The 22,059-nt window shown below is 38.7% G+C and overlaps 1 protein-coding gene across 2 annotated transcripts in view; it reads right to left on the reverse strand.

The window, feature by feature from the left end:
- The window catches only part of BTAF1 (B-TFIID TATA-box binding protein associated factor 1), a 106,512-nt gene extending 86,468 nt beyond the window's left edge, over nucleotides 1–20,044 (reverse strand). The window contains exons 1-4 of one of the 2 annotated variants that reach the window (XM_023226271.2): nucleotides 19,723–20,044; nucleotides 8,267–8,390; nucleotides 3,655–3,769; nucleotides 1,231–1,377 (exon numbers count right to left, since the gene is read on the reverse strand). In XM_023226271.2, the coding sequence (XP_023082039.1) occupies nucleotides 1,231–1,377; nucleotides 3,655–3,769; nucleotides 8,267–8,390; nucleotides 19,723–19,736 (400 nt within the window). In that variant the 5' untranslated portion in view covers nucleotides 19,737–20,044. The remainder of the gene's footprint in view (nucleotides 1–1,230; nucleotides 1,378–3,654; nucleotides 3,770–8,266; nucleotides 8,391–19,722) is intronic. The other variant, XM_023226272.2, reaches the window with a different exon arrangement.
- Nucleotides 20,045–22,059: the final 2,015 nt, after the last annotated feature.

A 22,059-nucleotide genomic window follows, 5' to 3' on the forward strand; every position in this document is an offset into this window, starting at 1 on the left:
ATATAATTTTGATCTCTGATAATGTCCATGAGTACACTAGTAAAGTCAGTAAACTTACTGTTTAGTGATATAAATGAAAAGTTTTTGAAGACTTTTACTTCCACTATTAGAAAAACTGCTTTTCCAAAACTTAAGCAAATTATCCTCTTAAATCTCTGCAAAAATAACTAGATCTTTTAATAGAAACCATACTAAACAAGATAAAATGAGAATTTGACAATTTTTTATGATAAAAAAGTGAATATATTAGTAAGGTTCTAAATGACGGTTAATTAGCAACAGAACAGAGTTTTATTCTGTTTTGTTTTTTAGTCCAAAAGGCAACTTATTTACTTACAAAAATCTACTTAAAACATCAGGGTTTTTTCCCCACTCCAGGCCATTATCTTGAATGGCTAAAACATTTATTTTATATTCAGATAGATTCTGTAAGTTTAAAAGTATTAGGACAATACCCGTCCAAGTCTTTTTTTCTTCTTTTTTTGAGACAGAGTCAACCTCTGTCACCCAGGCTGGAGTGCAGTGGCATGATGTCGGCTCACTGCAACCTCCGCCTCCTAAGTTCAAGCAATTCTCCAGCCTCAGCCTCGCAGGTAGCTGGGATTACAGGCGCTCGCCACCACGCCTGGCTAATTTTTGTATTTTTAGTAGAGCTGCTGTTCCGCCATGTTGGCCAGGCTGCTCTCGAACTCCTGACCTCAGGTGATCTGCCCACCTCGACCTCCCAAAGTGCTGGGATTACAGGCTTGAATATCTATCCAAGTCTTATTTTTCACTCTTAGTTTTTGCTTTGGACACCAGCATGAGTACACCCAATAATACCAGAAATATGTGATAAAAACAAAACAATCAATCTCTCAAATTTCCAGATTTGGGAAAGCATTACCACAATCTGTACTAATCCTGATTTTATAATATATTAAACTGGGGCTCTTGGGTAACACTTTATAATTTCTATATTACATAATACAATTGTTGCTGAAATATTAATATGTATCAACTAATGATGCACATATTCACTTAAAGGAGGAAAAATACTCATACTGTAGCTTTAAACCAAATACTGCTGGGTTACCTTCCCATTCATAGCATCCCCTGCCACCTGCAAACTTCAGTTAATTTACATTTCATGACATGTTAGTTTATGTGTGACTAATGAACAGCATATGAAGTGACAAATTCATTTGAAAAAACAAATTTTAGACTTTCTTCTACAGAACCACTACAGACCTGATTTTTCATCTTGGACTTCAAATTCGGCACCAGCAGATCCCAGGAGTGATGCACCATGTTGTAACAATCTACATATATCAAATCTGTCAAAATTCAATCGCTCTGTAGTAGGTGAATCTTCCATAGAACTTTCGGAAGTAGGTTCTACATGAGGTTTAAAAATATTAATTTGACCATATAGACAAAGTGTGGAATGAAAGAAAACAGCATATCATTACTTGGGTTGCATCGGTTACACACACACACACACACACACACACACACACGCCCTTTTTTTTTTTTTTTTTTTATGAAGCAAGGTCTTGCTCTGTTGCCCAGGCCAGAATGTAGTGGCATAATCACAGTTCACTGTATCCTCAAACTCCTGGGATCAAGGAATCCTTCTGCCTCAGCCTCCAGAGCAGCTAGGACTCCAGGTGCACACAACCATGCCGAGCTAAGTGATTTTTATTTTTGTAGAGACAAGGGTCTCACCATCTTGCCCCAGGCTGGTCTCAAACTCTGGGGCTCAAGCAATCCTCCTGCCTCAACTTCCCAAAGTGCTGGAATTTACAGGCGTGAGCCACTGTACCCAGATAGTAATATTATTTTGAGAAAAGTAAAAGTGGAGGAAGTAGAAAAGCTACTGTGGGTTTATGATTAGTTCTTAGTTATCTGTGAATAAACTGGTGGTTCTTCTTTCACCAACCATCAGATTTTAGTGAGTATATGTGTAACTGTGTCCAACCACAAAAGCAAAATGTTATGTATATAAAGAAATGCATTCCCATGTTAAAATGTATATGTTAAATATCATGCTGTCTCCACTTACTGTAAGAATTTAAAAATACCAAGGTAACAGAATGAGTTTATTATAGTGCTCAGTTAGAAGATAAAAATATTCACAGAATGTATTCCTGAACAAGGCTAATAAGAATCATCCCTCCCCATACCTGAGGAACAGGCTGAGCCACGAAGCAACTATGCACTCAACAGGACTCAGTTCCCATACTCTGGGCAAATAAGAATCTCCTGGTAAGTTGCCAAAACCATATATACATGTGAGGTCTAAAAACATCTATAAAATGTTCTGTATTCCTTCCTCAAAAAGCTATATGTTATAAATGTTAAAATATAATTACTCATTGACTTAATTGTTTAGCTGGCATCTGCATGAAACTCATCTGTTCACTAAAGTATAACTGCTTAACTTAAAATGAATTTCTATTAGTATTTTAAGTTTTCTAGTGATAAGCAAATTCACTTACTAAAAATTTTAAAGCTAGTTAAAAACTTAATGCTAGTGTAATGCTAGTTTTTTAAAAAAATTAAGTCTTTTAAAAATGGAACTAAGTTGTACCACCTTTATGTACCAAACTAAGTGGGGATAACAAGCTGAAAAGGAAAAGGCTCTTTTCTAAAACAAGTTACAACTTCTCTAGTCACACATTTCATTTAATGAGAGAAGACAAATTAACACAATAACTCAAAATAACAGGTATCAGGAAGTATAAAGCAACAGTTTTAGGCAAGTTAAGACTTATGATAAAAGTGATGTTATTAAAGTGAGTTGAGGCCGGGCACAGTGGCTCATGCCTGTAATCCCAGCACTTTGGGAGGCTGAGGTGGGCAGATCACTTGAGGCCAGGAATTCAAACCCCCGCCCCAGGCTGGCCAACAAAGCAAAACCCATCTCTACTTGGGCATGGACCTGTAATCCCAGTTACTTGCGAGGCTAAGGCACGAGAATCGCTTGAACCCAGGAGGCGGAGGCTGCAGTGAGCCAAGACTGCATCACTGCACTCCAGCCTGGGTGCCACAGTGAGACTCCGTCTCAAAAAAATAAAATAAAATAAAATAGTTGAAAATGAATCTAGTTGTACCATTAAATTTTGATTTAATTAAAATGTGCAACTTTCCAGCTTTTCAGAAGCACGTAATTTGTTTTTAAATGTCACTACAGGCAATCAGAACACATTTTTTCCCACTACAAGAAATCCAAAAAAGGGCACATAAAAAACAAGACTTAACATTCCAAATATCCATATATAAAATTGTGCTTAAATGTAGAAAATAACTACCCTATACTATTCCCCCAGCAACAAGAAAAAAAAAAAAAGACTTTCAAATATTTACATTGTACTGATTTAACTTCTTTTTTTAGAATGTCAATTACTTGAAGGGAAGTAATAACCTTTGTAAATCAAACATATTGTAGAATTTGTAATTTAAAATGCATACAAAAACATTTTCTATATCCAGTATTTTTTTTTTTAATGTGGTGAAAAATCACCTTATTCAGTATCATTTCCTGACAAAGCTGTACCTAAAAGCATGGAAATTAAGACTTTAAAATTGAAATTATTAAAATATAAAATGCATATTATAATTAATTCTACAGTTAGGTTTTTACTTAAAACTACTTTCTCCACTTAAAAGCACCTTGTCTGGTTCTTGGCACTGGATTCCACTCAGGTACATTTTTCACTATAGCTTCAACAGCTTGTCCTGCTGCGATCCGGGTATCCCAATTTGCACTCCTTAAATATATCAACACCTTAAAAATTATAAAATACAAGTTATGTATACAAAAATATTGTTTGTGCAAGGTAGCCAGAACAGAGAAATACAAATTTACTTGTTATTAATGTATAATTTGGCAGCCATCCAAATACATATAAAACACCTTAGAAATTATTAAATTAATTTACAAGATTCTATCATTCACATAAAAATCACTATCACCTTAAATAGGGGATTTAAGAAACCTGTGGCCAGGCACAGTGGCTCATGCCTATAATCCAAGCACTTTGGGAGACCGAGGTGGGCAGATCACCTGAGGTCAGGAGTTCAAGACCAGCTTGGCCAACATGGTGAAACTCCATCTCTACAAAAAATACAAAATTAGCCAGGCATGGTGGTACACGCCTGTCATCCCAGCTACTTGGGAGGCTGAGGCAGGAGACTCACTTGAACCTGGGAGGCAGAGGTTGCAGTGAGCCAAGATGGTGCCACTGCACTCCAACCTGGACAACAAGAGCAAATCTCTGTCTCAAAAAAAAAAAAAAGAAACTTGTAAAGAATGTTTAAGTGCATTTTAAAAATGATAGCCATTTAACATACTAAAAAGCGAAGTACGTATTATTCATTAAGTCCCATTACTTAATACAAAGAATTGAAAGTTACAAACACTCAAGTTCAGTATAGTTGTAAGATATAAGATCGATACACAAAATCAATTGTATTTCTACACATTAAACAATCTGAAAATGAAATTAAGAAATCATCCCATTTATGGTAGCATCAGAATGTAGAAAATAAGAATCAATTTAACAGAAGCAGTGTATGACTTGTACAATGAAAGCTACAAAACACTAAAAATATTGTTGAAGAAATTAAAGATATAAAGACACCTTGTGTTCATGGATTCAAAGACTTAAGATTGTTACAACAGTAATATACTATAAACTAATGAAGAGATTCAACACAATTCCTATCAAAATCCCAGCTGTCTGTTTGTTTTGTTTTGTTTTTTTGCAGAAATGGACAAGCTGATCCTAAAATGTATATGCAAATGCAAGGGACTCAGAATTACCAAAACGATCTTGAAAAAAAAAAAAGTAGACTCACACTTCTTTTATTTTTATTTTTTAGAGACAGAGTCTCTATGGTACCCAGACTGAAATGCAGTGTCTCAGTCACAGGTGCAATCGTAGCACACTGGAGCCTCAAATTCCTGGCCTCAAGCAATTCTCCTGTCTCAGTCTCTTGAGTAGCTGTGCCTATGGACATGTACCACCACACTTGGCAACATACACTTCTTGACTTCAAAACTTTCTACAAAGCAACAGTAATCAAGACAGTGTGGTACTGGCAAAATGACAGACATACAAATCAGTGGAAAAGAATTAAGAGTTAATAAATAACCTGTGTCTATGGTCAACTGATTTTCAACAAAGACATTGAGACAATTCAATGGAGAAATAACAGTCTTTTCAACAAATGGTGGTGGGATAACTGGAAAGCCACATGTAAAAGAATGATGTTGGCCGGCCGCGGTGGCTCACACCTGTAATCCCAGCACTTTGGGAGGCTGAGGTGGGCGGGTCATGAGGTCAGGAGATCGAGACCATCCTGGCTAACATGGTGAAACCCCGTCTCTATAAAAATACAAAAACTTAGCTGGGCGTGGTGGTGGGCGCCTATAGTCGCAGCTACTCGGGAGGCTGAGGCAAGAGAATGGCATGAACTCGGGAGGCGGAGCTTGCAGTGAGCCGAGATTGCACCACTGCACTCCAGCCTGGGGACAGAGTGAGACACCATCTCAAAAAAAAAAAAAAAGAATGATGTTGAATACCTAGCTCATAACAAATACAAAAATTAACTAAAAAACTGACCACAGAACCCAAAAGAGCGAGCCAAAACTATAAAACTCTTAGAGGTGTACTTAGGGGTAAATCTTTGTCACTTTGGATTAGGCAAAGGTTTCTTAGATACGACACCAAAAGCAGAAGTGATGTTCAAGAAAGTAGAAAGACAGCTCACAGAAGAGTATATTTCCAAATAAATACCTATTTCCTAATCATATACCTTTGTATAGTTTGGATACCTTGTATATGAAGAACTATACGAAGAACTTTCACAACTCATCATAAAATGACAAATAACCCAATTTTTAAAAGGGCAAGGGATCTAGGTAAACATTTCTCCAAAGAAGATAAACAAATGTATTGCTTCTCTGCTTTTTGGCTAAGATCAAGTGAAGACATACAAATGAATAATAAATACATATGCCTGATATCATTAGTCATCAGGGAAATGCAAATTCAAACCATTTCATATTCGGTAGGATGGCTATAATCAAAAAGTCAGTTAAGAAGTATTGACAAGGATGTGGAGAAATCTAAGTTCTCATACACTACTGTTGAAAATGTAAATGATGGGACCATTTTGGAAAATAGTTTAGCAGTTCCACATAAAGTTACCATACAGTACAATAATTCTACTCCCAGGTATATATATACTCTGGAGAATGGGGAAAAACCTCCAAAATTTTATACACAAATTTTCATAGCAGCATTTTTCATAATACAGCAGCCAAAAAGTGAAAACAACCCAAATATTCATCAACCGAAAAATCAGTAAGATGTACACATGTATGTTTACACAATGGAATATTATTTGGCAATGAAAATGAATATACATGCTACAATATAAAAACATTACTTTGAGCAAAAGAAATCAATCACAATAGATTACAATTCATTTTATATGAAATGTTCAGGATAGGCAAATATTCCTACAAAATTAGTTTAGTGGTTGTCAGGCACGAGTGCAGGAGTATTGAAGAGTGACTGCTAGTAGGTATGAGGTTTCTTTTTGTGGTGATAAAATGTTTTAAAATTACAGTATGGTGATGGCTGCTGTACACAATGTTAATATACTAAATACCACTAAACTGAAACTTACAGATGTAAATTATATTTCAATAAAGCTGTTTAAGAAACAAAACCGGCCGGGTGCGGTGGCTCACGCCTGTAATCCCAGCACTTTGGGAAGCCAAGGCGGGAGGATCACGAGGTCAAGAGATCAAGACCATCCTGGCCAACATGGTGAAACCCCGTCTCTACTGAAAATAGAAAAATTAGCTGGGCATGGTGGTGCGCACCTGTAGTCCCAGCTACTCGGGAGGCTAAGGCAGGAGAATCGCTTGAACCTGGGAGGTAGAGGTTGCAGTGAGCCGAGATGGCGCCACTGCACTCCAGCCAGGCAACAGAGTGAGACTCCGTCTCAAAAAAAAAAAGAAAAGAGAAAGAAACAAAACCAATGGGCAACAGGAAAATATTGACGGCCGAGAAAAGAGGAAAGATGGTGAGACAGTGCTAAAGGTAAACTCTGCCTCTTTGGGAATGATTTGATGGTAGCCAATATGCTGAGGTCTGAGTGAAGAAGACCAGAACTCACTTGGAAGGCTGGAAAACTTTTCTCAGTTCAGCACAGATGGGGCCTGTTCATTGTTTCACAGTTTCAGGTCATTCAGTCCTCCATTTCTTCCCTTAGGCTGAGGAGAAGAAATATGTTGCCTCTCTCTGTCTCCACCTTACACACGAATACTGCCTAATATGCATCCTTCTTCATTCTAAGAACATGGAGCCTGTAGGTATCAAATCACTGTCTCTCCATCTACATTCTAGTTAGAAAGATCGGATAATATGTAAGTGGGAATTATGTTGGAAAGAAAGTCACTGTTAGTCCTTGTGGTAGCAACCACACAGTGCAGATGTGTGTATGTTGAAAAGGGCTTAGAACTCCCACTCATACACAACAGAAATGGACAGATGAGAACGAAAAAAGGGGGTCAAACTGAAAGGAGAGAGAGATCCTGGGGCTCCCAATATCTGGGCAATCATATTGCTCCCCTACACTATCCTGTATCTACCTCCCCAACTCCCCTACTCCTACACAAAGCACTCCTGCTTTACTTTCCATGTCAGGAAATTAAATGTATAGAATTTGCCACTTATTACGATACAGGTACACTTCAATAAGCATACAGAGTTCAGTAAAAATACAGCAGTTGCTTAAGGGAAGAAAATGGACTAGGATTATGAAAACACTGATCCACCAAAGCAGAAAGCCTCCATTTTCAAACAGCTGATAACTAAGAATATAATAAGACTCCAGCTTCTCACGTATTTCAATCATTGCCCATGAGTACTCATCCATTCAAAGACTACCAACTATGATATAATTATTAGTCATTAAGAACAAGTTAGACCACTAACAAACCAGATAAACAACTTAGTTCATTACCAAACTGGGACAGATTCAAATTTGTGCCACAGGCAAAAGGATCTATATTTAAATCCCTTAAACTACTAAACTTGATGTAAAAAAAAAAAAAAAAAAAGTTTAAGTCTTGTGACCAGCGGGGAAAAAAAAGAAATAGCAAAAATGTTTAAAAATTAAGATGATGTTTACCTTTATTTTTGTGTTCTTATCCATGAATAAGTCTCTACAATTGTATTACACTAAAAGAAAAAAAAGTTCTTACTTTAGACAGGAGATTATTGAGTTCATGGGGATGAAGTTTCACCACTTCTCCAAGTTGCTGTGCAGCAGCTTTTCTTGTTACAGGAGTAGTGCCAGTATCCAGTAAAATAAAAAGGCGATCGAGCCTGAAATAACAAAAATACAATGGTTATTCTGAAATGTTTTTCCTCATATGTACAAGTTTGAGTCAACAAAAGTACTGAGCAGATGCTACGAAGGAAGACCTACACTAACATAGATAAGCCCCGGAAGGACATTATGATGAAATAAGTCAGACACAGAAAGATAAATGCTGCATATCCTCACTCATAAATGTGAGCTAAAAAGTTGATCTCATAGAAGTTAAGAGTAGAATAGTGGTTACTAGTGGCTGGGAAGGGTAGGAGAGGCAAGGGGGATGGAAGAGGCTGGTTAACCTATTTACAGCTAAATAGAAAGAACAAGTTCTAGTGTTCTGTGGCACTGTAGAGTTACTAAACAACAATTTACTGTATATTTTCAAATAGCTAGAAGAGAGGCACTTTGAATGTTCCCAACACAAATGATAAATGTTTAAGGTGAATAATATGCTAATATGATCATTACATTGTATATGTGTATGAAAATATCACACTGTACCCCCATAATGTACAATTATGTGTCAATTAAAATAATACTTTTTCTAAAATTGCAAAAATAAAAATAAAAGTGACTTATGCTAGGATTACAAGAGATGCTTAATCTCTTACGGAGCTTGCTATTGGGGTTGAGGGGAGCAGGTAAGGCAAGTACAATACGATACATGGCAGAAAAAGAAGTACAAAGTGCTTTGAGGATTGTGAAAGGAGCAAATACTATATCCTGAACTATGTAATACTGAAAAGGCTTCATAAATTAATGGTGTATGAGATGGATCTTACTGGTAGAAAGGAATTTTAACACTGGTGGAGATTAGGTGGTGAAAGGGAAAGGGGAAGAAATACCTGGAAGATGGAAAACAAGAACACAACAATAAGAGAAGGGAGAGTATATTTAGGGAAATGAATAACACAGTTTGGTTGTAATTCAGGGTATACTTAAGGGAACAGTGGGAGATACAGCTACAGAAGTAGCTGGAATCCTACTGTGGAGACCTTTTAATGAACTCGCAACCATGAAGGTCTTGGGTCAAGAAAGTAATGGAACTGAAACTATGCTTTAGGAAGATTAATCTGGCAGCAGTGTGATACATGAAGTAAAATGGAAGGAAACTCAGCTGGGCATGGTCATGTCTGTAATCTCAGCACTTTGGGAGGTCAAGGTGGGAGGATCCCTTGAGGTCAGGAGTTCGAGACCAGCCTGGCCATCATGGTTAAACCCCATCTCTACTAAAAATACAAAAATCAGCCAGGTATAGTGGCATCCACCTGCAGTCCCAGCTACTAGGGAGGCTGAGGCAGAAGAACTGCTTCTGAAACCGGGAGGCAGAGGTTGTAGTGAGCTAAGATCACGCCACTGCACTCCAGCCTGGGTGACAAAGTGAGACTGTGTCTAAACACTTGCCTTTACCCATTCATTCACTGGCTTTGGCTATGGGATTGGTGAACAATCAGATAGTTAGTAGGACCAAAAAAAGGGAAAACATGGTTTCTTGACCTACTTTTGTCTTGATACCATCCCCCTTCTACCCTCATTCAATTATCCTTTCTCCAATATCTCAAATCAGTGTTACTAATCCATTCCCTTCTTTCAATATGCAGAGCTCTCTCCCTACTGAGAAAATAAACTGCTTGATCTCCACTCTCTAGAACACTTTCTTTTTACTGCCAAGCATTTTGAACAAGTGTTTAAAATAACATTTCCTCATCACACACAATTTAATCCATATAAATCAAGGTTCCATCTTTCTATACTGAAATATCACACCTGAAGGTCACCAATGAACTCTTAGGCTCCAAATCCAATAGTTTTTTAAAAGGCCAATTTTTCTTGACTCTTCTTTGACAGCTGTGACCAGCAAGCACCCCATTCTTATACTACTTTCCTTCCTAGGTTGCACATTATATTACCCTGTTCTCCAAACTCTTCTTTCCTTAGTTCTCCTATTCTTAATACTCTTAATATGAATATTGGGAGAATATTCATGTTCAATCCTTGGCTGCTCAACTCTCATCAGTTTCTCCCTGAGGAAACTGTATACTGTTATTTGTTTAAATTATATCCAGAACAAATATTCCCCAAGTCCAGGCCCTCTGAGAGTGCCAGTTTCACACTCCCAACTGCCTTGTCATCCTGCTGCCAGATTAAGTTCCTAAAGCACCCTTTGAATAAACCACTACCTTACTCTAAAACTTTCAGTGGCTCACACTTACCTACCAGACAGTAATCCAAAACAAAAAGTATCTCCCAAATATGGGTATTTTTGATTTCCACAATTTTGCCTATACTGTTTCCTCCACTTAGAATGTCTCTCACACTCCTCCAAGCTAGGGTTACAGTGGCTCACCCCTCCTTGAGGGATAGTTTCCTGGCTAGTTTCTGCCAGATGCCCAGAATGATCACTGGTTGTGGTTGCAGTGGGTAGGTACTCTGCCTCACTGCAACAGCAGCCAACTGTGCAGATATAACGGCCCCAGGTATGAGATGGGAACTGCTGGTGGGAGGCACAGCTGAGAATATGGGTATATCACCTGGAATTTAACCAGATACACGATTAGAGGTAATCTTCAGGTGTGCCTGAGCTTGCTTCTCTAACAAGAGAATAAAATGTGCTACAGCAAACAAACAAAATATTTTCTCTTTGTTCAACTTTTCAGCTAGCTCCCATCCATCAAGATTCAGCTGAAGTCCCTCACCTTCTTGAAACCATTTCAAACTACTATGCAACAGAGATTACTTCCTTTTCTGAAACCCACATGAATTCTCAACTTGAACAGCTACTTAAGTATTTATCACACTATTTGGTGGCATCTCTCACATTAGTCACATGCTATCTAATTTTCTCACATTAGTCACATGATGTCTAATTTTCCTCATTAGGCTTCATCTCCTTCAATCACTCTTTTTGTCTCGCACAACACTTTGCACAGTATTCAAATATTTGTTATGTAGTTGATATTTACTGTAACTAAAACTATACTTAAGGAAAAGTTCAAGTTTCTTGGGGACAAGTTTAAGAACCAACTTTAAGGAAAGAAAAAGTATTTTGTATTTTTTTTGTCCTGCTTCCTTTGAGAAACATCCTTAATCTGTGATAGTAGTATTACACAAAAAACGGGTTGGTAAGGTAATGTTTCAGTAAATTAAAAGATCAGCACAGCAGTACTTCAGCATTCTGAATAAGGCAGTTATGCCTGTCCCAAATAGCAAGCTGAAAAATGCCATGCAATAGGCACTGTATTCCTTCAATAATTTCCATCCCTCCTAAACTTTCCTTTGGTCCCCTGCTACCCAGCTTCACTTAGAACTCCTGCTCAAAGACCTTAGACTCCTCTCTAACCTAATGCTGATCCTGTCCCACAGCCACACAGTTCCTCTTGCCTCTCCTTTTTGCAGAGCCTTTTATCCCAATGCCATGTCGTGTCACCTCTGCTCTCCCACCAGCCAAATGCCCTAAGGTAGCAGATCAGCTCATTCTCTCATTCATTCCATGCCTGTTTATCCTTACTTCTTCCACTTTGGATGGTAACCAAAATTGCCTCCCTGAATAGAGGAATGGGGACACAAGAATGCTTCTTTGATTCTCTTGACTTAAAGCCCCTTTCATAGTTCTCCATTCCTCTCTCCAGGACAGTAGATTGGACACCACACAAAAGCAAGAACAAAGAGATGAGCAGACAAAGATCTGACAAGAGGGCAGTCTAACCTGTTATCTCAGGGTAGCCAGCTATGAGGCAAGCAGGGTAAGCATCAGGGCCAGGCCACAATGGAAAAGGCTGGTACAATGAACTGGTGGGGAAAGGAAAAGAACGTGCGACAGAGTCAGTATCATGTTGGAGGGTAGATAGGGCCCTTGGTGAGGGAGAGGTCTGAAGGAAGCTAGAAGGTCAGAAGAGAAGGGAAAGTTAAAAGGAGGGCTGATTGAGGGAACACTGTACTTACTCCCATACTACTTTTGGCTAAAACTTCTGTTGCAGAACAGCTAGCAGGAAAAAGTAACATTCTTCATTCTCTGAAGGATAGACAGACAGACAGAGGAGACACAGGTAACAGATGTCAAGCTGCATGGAAGGTACCAAAGACTATAGAAGGATAAGTAAAACATAAGAAAATTATATTTTATAATATCCATTGGTTATACATTTATTGAGAATAAGAAATCTGGCCCATTTTCAATCTGGATGTCAACTCCAAGAAATAATTAAACAAGACATGATTCATGTCACCTGTAATTTCAGGCAAATGTTATAAAGACTGCCTAGAAAAAGGAAAGAGTACATAGAATTTTGTAGAGGTTATGCTAGCAGTTGCAATCCAACCTCTCTCCTCTCCAGATGTTTGCATTATGTTAATTCATAACAGTAAAGCCATAAAAATAAACAGAAAGAAATGTCACGCATTTTAAACAATAAAACGTGTCCTAGATTACTACTTCATAGTTAATAAACAAACACATGCTGTATTTCCGCTCTAAAACATCCCGGGGGTAGTGGGGGGGCAAAAAGCCTCACTGATATTTTCGAAATAAATTTAAACTCTCCGATAAATTAGGGAAGGTCAACTGACAGAATACCTCACAAAGACAGCTTTGTGGCCTTAACTAAAAAAGTATGATCAGTCAAGAGTATCCATTTAGTTACACATATTTTATATGCAGCAAAAGTACAGTAAAATTTTAAGTATAGACGATTTGAATGTTTACTTTTCTGTGTTACTTAGGAAATAAGGACAGATCATGACCATCACTTAGTACAGTGCACAGTGTGTACTTAATATGTGGAACTTAGCACAGTGTACATATTATCATTAATATGTTTCAAAAGAAACAACTTCCAACAAATTCTCTAGTGTTTTTAAACATATACTTTCTAGGTCATGTTGTGGGTATTTGAAACTATGTTAATGTTATGTTGTTTTAAACATAAAAGATATCATATAGAACACTAAGAATCAATATGAAGGTGTGAAACCATACCAAAGCCAGGTGTAAGGGCAGGTGTATGCTAGATAAGTTATCCCATTCTACCCCAGACCACAAAGTCCGTGAGAATGGAGAGTACACTGTTTTTCTCTGCTATACCTCTAGCACCTATAACATAGAAAGCACTCAGTTAGTATTGGTTAAATGAATGAAGAATGGTGAAAATGTACAACCAAGCTATGCTATTTTCTTCAAGACATTTTTTTCTACCCTCCATCCCTGATCGAACAACCTATACCCTCTTGTATGACTTTATCTTAATGACAAAACATAGTACATACTAATCTAGGTTCTTTAGCAGAAGTATGGGTGGTTTTAAAACTTCATATTAATATATATTATGTATTAACATGTAAACTTCATAATACATTTTAAAGTGTATTATTAAACAGTTAAAACAGTCTATTTTTAATGTGTGTGTCACAATTGAAAAAAAATTAAAAATAATACTTCAAACAAGTACCTTGAGAAACAAACCAAAGAAATAAGGAGGAATTTACCATTGGGATTGAAATGGAAAAGCTTTGATAATGCCTCTTCTACTTTTTCTGGTTTATCTCTAAATTTTTTAAAATATGAGATATTTGATAAATTATAATTTACAATAGTCCCGTCTGTCATCTTATAATGGATTGAAATTAACAATAACGGCCAGGTGAGGTGGCTCACGCCTGTAATCCCAGCATTTGGGAGGCCAACGTGGGAGGAATGCTTGAGGCAGGAGTTTAAGACCACGCTGGTCAACATAGAGAGACTCCATCTCTATTTTTTAAAAATTATTAAAAATAAATTAACAGTAATGGAGGAATAGGCCTAGAAAACCTGTGTTGTCCTTTATTGGTAGTTTTTTCTACATTAACATTTTCCTGTCCAGGATCTACTGAACATCCCCTACATCAAGAAACTTCCTTTTATTTGACAGAATAGGCCTATTGAAACAATGTTGCTCTGAAGTATCAACAGTGCAAACAGAAAATTAACAAATTGAGCGAAGATCTGCTCATATGTAGCAATTTGTTTCTTCCGTAAGAGGATGTGTTTTTGTTTTTTCTGAACCCTTTCTGAACACTGTAATATTTTCAAATGCAAAGATATGTGAGAAATCTAAGGTATGGCTTTTAAAACAGTCATATCGTAAGTACTGTCTAGACATTGTAGACATGACCTTTACAGCACAGATCGCTGAGGGAAAACTATATATTTTTGAAACTTTCTCTAGCTGATTAAGGAAAAACTATGTTCCTATTAACTAGCCAATGTACAATAACCAGTTCCATTAATTGTGGCATAAACAGGCAAAGGTAGCAAAAATAAGCTGTTTTAAAAATTGTATTAAGTCATGGTTCCCAACACAGCTATAGATTCCATAAACCTAAACCAGGCAGGGTCGCTCATGCCTGTAATCCCAGCACTTTAGGGGCAAAGCCGCACGGATCACTGGAGCCCAGGAGTTTGCAACCAGCCTAGGCAACATGATGAAATCCCACTTCTACAAGATATACAAAAAAATTAGCCAGGCATGGTGGTGTGCATCTGTGGTCCCAGCAACTTGGGAGGCTGAGATGGGAGGGTCACTTGGGCCTGTAATTGTGCCACTGCCCTCCAGCTTTCTAGTCTGGAGGCCAGAGTGAGACCCTGCCTCCAAAAACAAACAACAAACAACAAAATGCCTAAGAAATCCATCTAAGGTTGCTTTTTTGGGGGGGGGCGGCGGGGGACGGATTCTTGCTCTGTCGCCCAGGCTGGAGTGCAGTGGTGCGATCGCAAAGGTAGCTTTTACTGTTGGTGGCAAAATCCCAACTAAGTAACAGATGATAATGAGAAAAAGCCTCATAAAGCAAAATGATGGCATTCGAAGATCCAACACTTATTATTTAAATTATTCACAAGAAACACTGAAAGCCTGTAATATATGCTAATTTGTTTTTTGCTGAGGTTGACTTTGTGGAAACAAGTCAAGTAGCTTGTGAATGACTAGCTGACTTTCCAGCATCTGCATCTTAAGGACAACATTGTTCTCTACTCCTACATTTGTATTTTGAGTCTTTTACTAAGGGTCTAAAAGAGTCGTATCATTTTCCATTGATATTTCACAGAGAACTTCAAATGCTATGATTGTATTTACAATTTCATAGAGTAACAAAGTTATTTTTGCAAGATGTAACTCAGCTACAGATCAACAGTCATGCATTTCATAATCTGCCACATTCTTACAACTGAAAGTACAGTAAAACCAAGCCTATTAAGCAGGGTTTAAAATCTATGACCTCACAAAATACATCATATCCATTTTGCATTATAAATGACCACGCTACTACAGAATTTACTGTATTATAAATTTCAAAAAATTATTCTAATTTCCTTCCTGTAGGAGGTAGCTTTAAAAAGAAAAAAAATATTCTGATTGTTAAAATTAGAAAATAGCCAATATTAAAAGCTATAAAGTCTTCCTTACTGCAAAAAAAGAAAAAAAGTAGTTAAACTCAAAAGCACTCACTGAAAAACACTTGAAGTAGTCTACTATGCACAAATTACAGTAAAATCATACTCCTACAAAAGTAGGAGTAGAGAACAATGTTGTCCTTAAGATGTGGATGTTGGAAAGTCAGCCAGTCATTCACTAGCTACTTGACTTGCTTCCACAAAGTCAACCTCAGCAAAAAAACAAATTAGTATATGTTACAGGCTTTCAGTGTTTCTTGTGAATAATTTAAATAATAATTGTTATATCTTTGAATACCATTATTTTGCTTTATGAGGCAACTCATATGGCAACTCAAAAGGTATTAAAGCAAGAAGCAAAATCACTCATTCACTTTTTTTACGTGTACTGAATACCCACTAAGAGCCTGGCATTCTGAGGATGGAAAAATCAAAGACACATTTCCTTCTCTCACAGAGTTTATGTATCCAGCAAGCAAGATAACAATTAACCAATTTCAAAATATAAATATTATGACTGACAGGAATATGTATTGGTGCAAATAGGTCAGATGAAGTAAAACCAGAGAAAATGTCCTGAACAAGGTGATATATATGCTTAGATCAAAAAACTGAGGCAGATGGATCACCTGAGGTCAGGAGTTCGAGGTCAGCCTGACCAACATGGAGAAACCCGTCTCTACTAAAAATACAAAATTAGCCAGGCGTGGTGGTGCATGCCTGTAATCCCAGCCACTCGGGAGGCTGAGGCAGGAGAATCGTTTGAACCCGGGAGGTGGAGGTTACGGTGAGCGAAGAACGCACCATTGCACACCATCCTGGGCAAGAAGAGCAAAACTCTGTCTCCAAAAAAAAAAAAAAAAAAAACCTAAGGTCAGAACTAGCCATACTTGAGATGGGGCTAAGAAGTGTTCCAAAGATAAAGAGTAGGGGGTAAGAAAATGAATTCTGGGGAGGGTGGAGGATAGAAGAGAGAAGGTGAAGGGGAAATACAGAGAACCTGACACAAGATGAATCTAAAAAGACAACGCAGGAACCAGATCACGAAGGATCTGCTAAGATACGTTTGTTTGGGAATGCGGACTTTATTCTAGGGCAATAGGAAACGACTAAAGGGTATTAATCAGAAAGATGACCATGTTCATGTTCAAATTTGCAAATCAGTAAATAATGCAATTGAAGTGAAGAACAGATTGAATGAGATGCCATGGAAGGCAGAAAAAGGAGAGAGGCTCCTGTCTTGACTAAACAGTCTAGTCCGAATACCAAATACAATGATACATAAACTTAATATGAGATTTATCAGGTGATACAATATTTAAAGGGATGAGTACTTCCTTTCCTAGGGCTAGAAATGTATACTTTCTAGTGTATCTTTTCAAAAGATTGAATGTAGCTTTATAGCGACAAAAGGGAAGCGTCTCTCTAAAGGTGTCTTGGACTAGAGATGGTGGCATGTTCTAGGATTGTGGTAACCGGGATAGAAAGAAAAATGATTGGCTGGAGAAAGATTAGAAAGGCAGAATACACAGGATTGGATTTGGTAACTGGCTGGACAGGGGAAGTGGGAGGAAAAGGGAAGTCAAAGAATATTCTCAAATTTCTTGATCAGACAATTGAGGGAATAATGGTACTAATTTACTATTTCCCATCTGTTGGAAATTCTGGTGGAAATGTCCTAAAAATATTACAGTGTCTCTTCAGTTATGCATATGAAATAAACAGTGCAAAAAATATTTTAGGCTTGATTTTGGCATATGATTTTTACCTCCTGGGCTATTTTCCACCTATTTGACATAAAATAGTATTAAAATGATTCTGCACCAACAGGACAGAAAGGAAGTTTGGTTAGCACAGAACTACGCTTCGTGCGTGGAGAAGGCCAGCTTGAAACTAAAATTTGCCATTCAAAGAAGTCCACAGATGAAAAAGTCAAGAATTGACACTACCCCCAAAACACACAAGGTGTCTCAAAATGTTTAAGCACAGAAATAGCTCTTTCATAAAAACATGACAGGCTTTTTAAAAAGTGAACAAGAAAAATATCTACAGAAAAAGAGTGCTAGTCTTTGAAACACAACATCCAGAACAAAAGACGGTACCTTCAAAACCCATTCAGTCATTCAGAAATATTAAGTGTCCTAAAATTCCGAAAAGAGATTAGTGTAGGCCGGCCCAGTGGCTCACACCTGTAATCCCAGCACTTTGGGAGGCCGAGGCAGGCAGATCACGAGGTCAGGAGATCGAGACCATCCTGGCTAACACGGTGAAACCCCGTCTCTACTAAAAACACAAAAAATTAGCCAGGCGTGGTGGCGGGCGCCTGTAGTCCCAGCTCCTCGGGAGGCTGAGGCAGGAGAAAGGCCTGAACCCAGGAGGCAGAGCTTGCAGTGAGCCAAGATCGCGCCACTGCACTCCAGCTTGGGTGACAGAGCCAGACTACGTCTCAAAAAAACAAAAACCAAAAAAAAAAAAAAAAAAAGAGATTAGTGTTGCCCGAAGTTTAGGTTCTTTTTAAACACTTTCATTTTGCCTTTATAAAGCTACATCCAATCCTGTGATAATACACAGGTTACTCTAAGAAAGGAAGTCCTCATCTCCTTAAACACTGTATTACCTGATAAATGTTATATTAAGTTTATATAGCAATGCATTTACAATGTATATATTCATGTATTTATACAGGAGGTAACAAATTAGAAGATATACCTTTCTATATTTGCGAAAATGTAAAAATGTCACTTGCATTCTCTCAAGGCAGTTTTATTTAAAAAAAGAATGTACTCACATTGAATAGATTAATTTATAAAATAAAAATCAGATGCCCCATACTATGGCACCTAGCAACCCCCTTCACCCAACTCCCATGGGGCTTCTCCCACACACTATTTCATCAGTCATCTAGGGAGTCTGTAAGCAATGGGTTATCCTTTCTCTTGCAAAACAGATAAAACTTGCGCACTTAATATGCTCCAAGAATGTGTTCAATTAATTATAAAAAAGAAGGAAAACTATTTGTTTTCATCATTTATTCCTTCAGTCTATACGGTAAAAGAATCCAATTCTCATTAAAAGTTACCATAAGAACTTGGTGAATCCACCCGATTACTATCACAGAGGAACTATCCCTTAATTACATGTACACAGGGCCACCAAAATCCGCTTACAAAAGCTTTCCAACCATTCTATCACACTGGAGGAAAGAAGAATGTTTCTCCTATAGCTATACAAATAAATGTCTTGTTAGTTTTTCTATAGTTTTCCTGGGCTTTCCTGTTGACAGGTAATATTTCAAAAGAATATAAGATTTGTGATTTACCTTCCACGCCTTAGCTACGGAAAATGATGCTAATACGATAATTGGCTTAAGGTTACAACGCTGACGTTGGAATGTTTACTGCCAAACAAAAGGAGAAATTATACTTAATTTTAAAAAACATCTCAGGAAAGAACATACTCCTAAAAACGTAAATTAAAACTGTTAACATAATTAGACGGTCTCTTAGATAATAGTAATTCAGGTTTCCTCTCCATCGACAGTAACTACCAAGTTTTCCCATGAAATGGAGGTTAGGGACCAGCCTTAGAATACTGAGAAAGATAAGAGACTTACTCTCCTAGAACCGAAAGAGGGAAGAGAAACCAGAGAACAGAAACATGGTGAGGAAAGAGAAAAAACAGCTCTAACGTGCTAAGGGGTCTATTTAACAAGAAAAAGGCATTACTGAACCGATTCACCCAGGAGTAACCCGAGCCCAAAGCCCCGCCGACCACGGGGCGAACTCCGAAGTCTACTGAAGAAAGCGCCAGAGCCCAGTGACAATGAGAACCGCTCTTCTCTAGGAGTAGGGGCTCTGAGAGGAGACCGTGCCTTGCCTGAGTCGCCTTTCAGTTCGCTTGTCTGGAGCAAGACCCACCTGGAGACCGCCATGGCCGGGTGCCGGCGGTTCGGAGCTCCCCGCGACCTACGCGCCGCGCAGCTGAGGCGCTAGTTTCCAGAAAGCTGAGAGGCGCAGGCCCAGGCCACGGAGCACAGGGGAGCGGCCGGTGCGGCGTGGAGCGTTCCAGCGCAGGCCCTTGGGCATCTGCCCTGCCGCCTACCCAAGCTCGTCCCCGCGGCGGCCGGAGAGCAGGGGTCCAAGACAGTAGCGGAGGCGGCAGTCCTCCGACCCGCACGACTTCAAACCCGGTACCCCCAGCTCCGCTCTTTGCTGACGCGGGCGTCGGCACGCAGAACTGAGCGTCAGCGCGCCGGAAGTGACGTAACTCACCGAGCAGGGCTCTGCTCGGCGCGAGTGCCTTGGGTTTGGTGGCACGCGCATGAATAAAAGCGCTTTGTGCTGATACGGAGAGGATGTCTAGCCTTAAGACTAGGGAAGGAGGTGAAATAAGGGTCCCCTTATTAAACAGAGAAGGAAAAAGTCGATTTAGTCCAAGTCCTGGAACTTCAAAACCTTGGTTTCTAATTCCATACCACCCAGATTCTGCTTCCCATCAGACTGCTTCTATGAAGCAAGATCAGAAGGACCTTAAGATGCGCTTGTCCAGGTGATGAAGCCAGTGGGAGGAGTGAAAGCAAGAAGTCGCTATGACGCTGAAGAAATGGCTCAGATGTTTGTCATTGTTTGCCAGAAGTTCTGCCTAGGTATTGGAGAGGTCTTCTGACCAACGATTTTGCCAAGTTAGATTTCTCAATTGTTTGTGTTGTTTGTACCATCATTTTCTCAGCCAGCCAGATTTGAAAACTACTATTCTTAAATTTTTGTTCTTTTGGGGGACTTATCTGGCTTTTCAATAGTTTTAAGTTCATTAGGCTTTTAAACACTTCTGCGAGGCCGTTGTCATCTTACACTTGATTTGTTGTTGTTGTTGTTGTTGTTGTTACTCGAGTTTCGCTCTGTCGCACAGGCTGGAGTGCAGTGGCGCGATCTCGGCTCACTGCCAACCTCCGCCTCCCGGGTTCAAGCGATTCTAAATGTGCCTCAACCTCCCGAGTAGCTAGGAGGCACAAGGGCCCCACGCCTGGCCAATTTTTTTGTATTTTTTAGTAGAGACGGAGTTTCGCCATGTTGGCCAGGCTGGTCTCCTACTCCTGGCCTCAAGTGATCCGCCCGTCTCAGCCTCCCAAAGTGCTGGGATTACAGGTGTGAGCCACTGCGCCTGGCCCTTAAACTTGATTTTTATGCTAGTAGTCAAAATAATATTTCTCCAATTTTCAAGTCAGCCCATTTTATAGGCCACCAACAGATTAATCTTCAAAAAAATTTCACTGCTTTTTATCATGTGGCGCCTATGCTTATAAAGCAGGTCCATTGGCTTCTCATTACCTGAAGAGGCTACGTCTCAATCCTTGAGTCTGTTTTTCATCTGTAAAATGAGGCTAATGAGAAGTACTGCAGAAGATTGTGGGAATAAAATGAGGTCATGAATCTAGAAGAGCTTACAAGAACTTTGTAAACCATAAAGTAGCATATATGTATGTAAAGAGAAAGAAACTAACAAGTACCTGCTCTGTGCTGGGCACATGACATGCATTATCCATATAATTTGTAGGGAAACCCTGAAAAGTTACTTTTAATCTTCGTGGACAAAGAAACTAAGCTCAGAAAGGTTAAGTAATTTGCCTCAAGATCCAAGCTAGTGATAATATTTATTGTCCAGTCATTCAACAAATGTTTGTCATCTCTCTGTATCAGAAACTATGCTTGGCGGTGTTTATACTATTGAAATCTAATCAAGTTGATGTTCAAGATATCTTTACATTTTCACTTTAGTCACCTACCTGCCTCATCAGTTTATCTCCTACCATTCAATAACAAGCAGATGCTTTTTACTGATTGTGTACAACATGCATTTAGCCAAAATTAAGCACCTACCATATGAGAGATTGGAACTTCTGAAGAAACCAGAACAGACAAGGTGCCTACTCTGGTTAAATTTACATTCAAATGAAAGGAAAAAGAAAATAAACAGATCAACACTGAAAATATATTTACGTGCTACGTAAAGAGAATGATGGGATTAATGGTATGATTAAAGACCTCTTCTTACTGGGTAAATCAGGGAAAAACAGGATTAGCTTAAGCTGAGCCCTAAATGACAAGAGGTAGGTAAATGTGTGACAGTCTGGGAGCCTTCCAGGAAGAGGGTATACGTAGTGCAAAGGTGTAAGAGAAGTCTGCTCTGTTGGGAAATGAGATAGGAGAAGTAGAAAGGGGTCATGGTAAGGAATTTGGACTTTATATGAAGTACAA

The sequence above is a fragment of the Piliocolobus tephrosceles genome, chromosome 9, assembly GCF_002776525.5.
Source record: "Piliocolobus tephrosceles isolate RC106 chromosome 9, ASM277652v3, whole genome shotgun sequence".
NCBI classification, from domain to species: Eukaryota; Metazoa; Chordata; class Mammalia; order Primates; family Cercopithecidae; genus Piliocolobus; species Piliocolobus tephrosceles.